The sequence below is a fragment of the Mus caroli genome, chromosome 6 (assembly GCF_900094665.2).
Source record: "Mus caroli chromosome 6, CAROLI_EIJ_v1.1, whole genome shotgun sequence".
NCBI classification, from domain to species: domain Eukaryota; kingdom Metazoa; phylum Chordata; class Mammalia; order Rodentia; family Muridae; genus Mus; species Mus caroli.
Genome location: NC_034575.1, coordinates 83446587 through 83448609, shown reverse-complemented (window position 1 = coordinate 83448609; position 2023 = coordinate 83446587). Strand labels below are relative to the sequence as shown.

Sequence of the window (2023 nt, the reverse complement as noted above, 5' to 3'; positions counted from 1 at the left end):
CTATAACTTCAAACCACCTAAGTCTCGTGGGACACTTAGAAATACCAAGACATTCAGAGCTAGAATTGTTTCTTTACCTTACTTGAAAACAAAATGGCAACCAAAAATTGTCCCCACTGCCCTTGTACATACATCTTCAGATCAGTAAAGTCCTGGGCTCAGGGATCATTCACTTTCTTTCTTNCCTTTCACACTCAACTTCAGGGTAAAGGGCCTGGAGGAGCATCTCCCAAGGACTTGATGTACTCCGTCAACCCTACCAGAGTGGAGGACCTGAATACATTCGGACCAAAGATTGCTGGCATGTGCAGGGGCATCCCTACCTATGTGGCCGAGGAGATTCCAGGTGTGTACCCTGAGATGCTGTATACCCCAATGCAGTACTGAGAGAGCCATCAGACACTCTACAGTGTGACCACAGATGGACCAATCATGTGGATTATCAGAGCAGACACTAGATTAGTGCTTGCTCCTTGTCAGACAGTTGTCCATGCTTCAAAAGTTCATTAAAAAAAAATAGTTCACAGGCTCCTCACAGAAGCCTTAGTAGAATCCACAGCTTCTGCTCTTAGTCTTACTTTTTGGAAACTGAGACCCAGAGAAAGGTCACAAAACTTTTGTCAGGCTCAGGTTCTATGTCTTTAACTTTATAGAATACCATCTTTTTGGGTGGGTGGGCTCTAGAGTAAACTCCAAGTGTGTTCAAGGAAAGCATGAGAAGTAGGGAAGACCAAATGAAAGGAGGATGCCAATGAAATCTATCNATTCTATAGTGCCAATGCTTAACTCCTAGGCGTTCAAAGAATAGTATCCACAAGGTGTCAGCCTAAGATCCTAATCTAACAGCAGGTTTTCAGATCTCTGAAGTGAAAAGAGAAAGCAAGAGAGAAACAGAGACAGAAACAGTAAGAGACAGAGAGGCAGAGACAAAGAGACAGGGAGAATAGAGAGGGATTAAAATTAATGTATAGTTTAGAAATTATGACTCCTCACAGTCCCTGCAGAGTCCTAGGATAGTCACTGATTTGGACTTCTTTTCTTCTCACTAGGACCAAACCAGCCTTTGTACTCAAAGAAGTGCTACACAGCTGACATACTCTGGATTCTGCGGATGTCCTTCTGTGGAACGTCAGTGGAGACATACTAGAGGTCACAGGAAAACACCCTGTGGGCTCTGACCATCNCAATGCTTGACTCTGAGAATGTTCTCTGGGGGTTGTGATTGGCTTCTTTAAGGCTCAATAAACCCACGTGGCCGCACATCCAGTTTGTAATGACGTGCCTCATGATTTCTATGGGAGTCCAATGTGGCACCTGTCAGCCTGTATTCAGGACCTCTCCCCTATAAAGCACCCCTTCAGAGTTTTCAAATACTACAAATCACAGCCTGGGTTTGGGCTCAGATAGGCCACTGCTGCCTTACTACATTACAGACAAACAAGTTTTAAAAGAAAGAAAAAAAGAGCTCAAAGTGGCTGGAATCAGCAAGGGTGTTTTCCCTGAAAGGACCCAGAAGTATCTGTAATCACTCATTCATTGAGAGGGCACACATAGAAGACAGGGGGTAATCTGTATCAACTTCACAAACTAAGCCTTAGGTAAGGGCTATGCCCTTTATGGTTATTGTGAGGAATATCAAAGGTCAGAGTTTTAGGGTGGACACAGAGACACATGCAAAGACACACACACACACACACACACCCCTCTGATTCCTTTAGCTAACCACACAGGGAGGCCAAATCCACAATGCTACCTTTCATGCTCCAGGAAAGCAAATGGCTTCTCCCTCCTCCGTTAATTCATCTTGTGGAAATTGCTCAAGGAACAGTGAAATTTGGCCCAGGCATCTATCTCTCCAGCAATTTGCTAAGGATCTCCTATAGAAGAAACAGAGAGAAGGGGAGTTCCCTTAGAGAAACTTGTCCCTTCCTGCCCCCTCCCCACAAGGTCCATCTGAGCAGTGTCAGAGCAGGGGCATAGCTGGCCTAGCTGTCTCCTATCGTACCCACTGCAGATAGTATGA

At 44.9% G+C, this 2023-nt stretch overlaps 1 protein-coding gene across 1 annotated transcript in view; it reads left to right on the top strand.

Moving 5' to 3' along the window:
- Gkn1 (gastrokine 1) overlaps positions 1 to 1262 on the top strand; it is a 4807-nt gene extending 3545 nt beyond the window's left edge. The window contains exons 5-6 of the mRNA XM_021165590.2: positions 205 to 346; positions 1050 to 1262. Coding sequence (XP_021021249.2) covers positions 205 to 346; positions 1050 to 1147 — 240 coding nt within the window. The 3' untranslated portion in view covers positions 1148 to 1262. The remainder of the gene's footprint in view (positions 1 to 204; positions 347 to 1049) is intronic.
- The last annotated feature ends 761 nt before the right edge of the window (positions 1263 to 2023 follow it).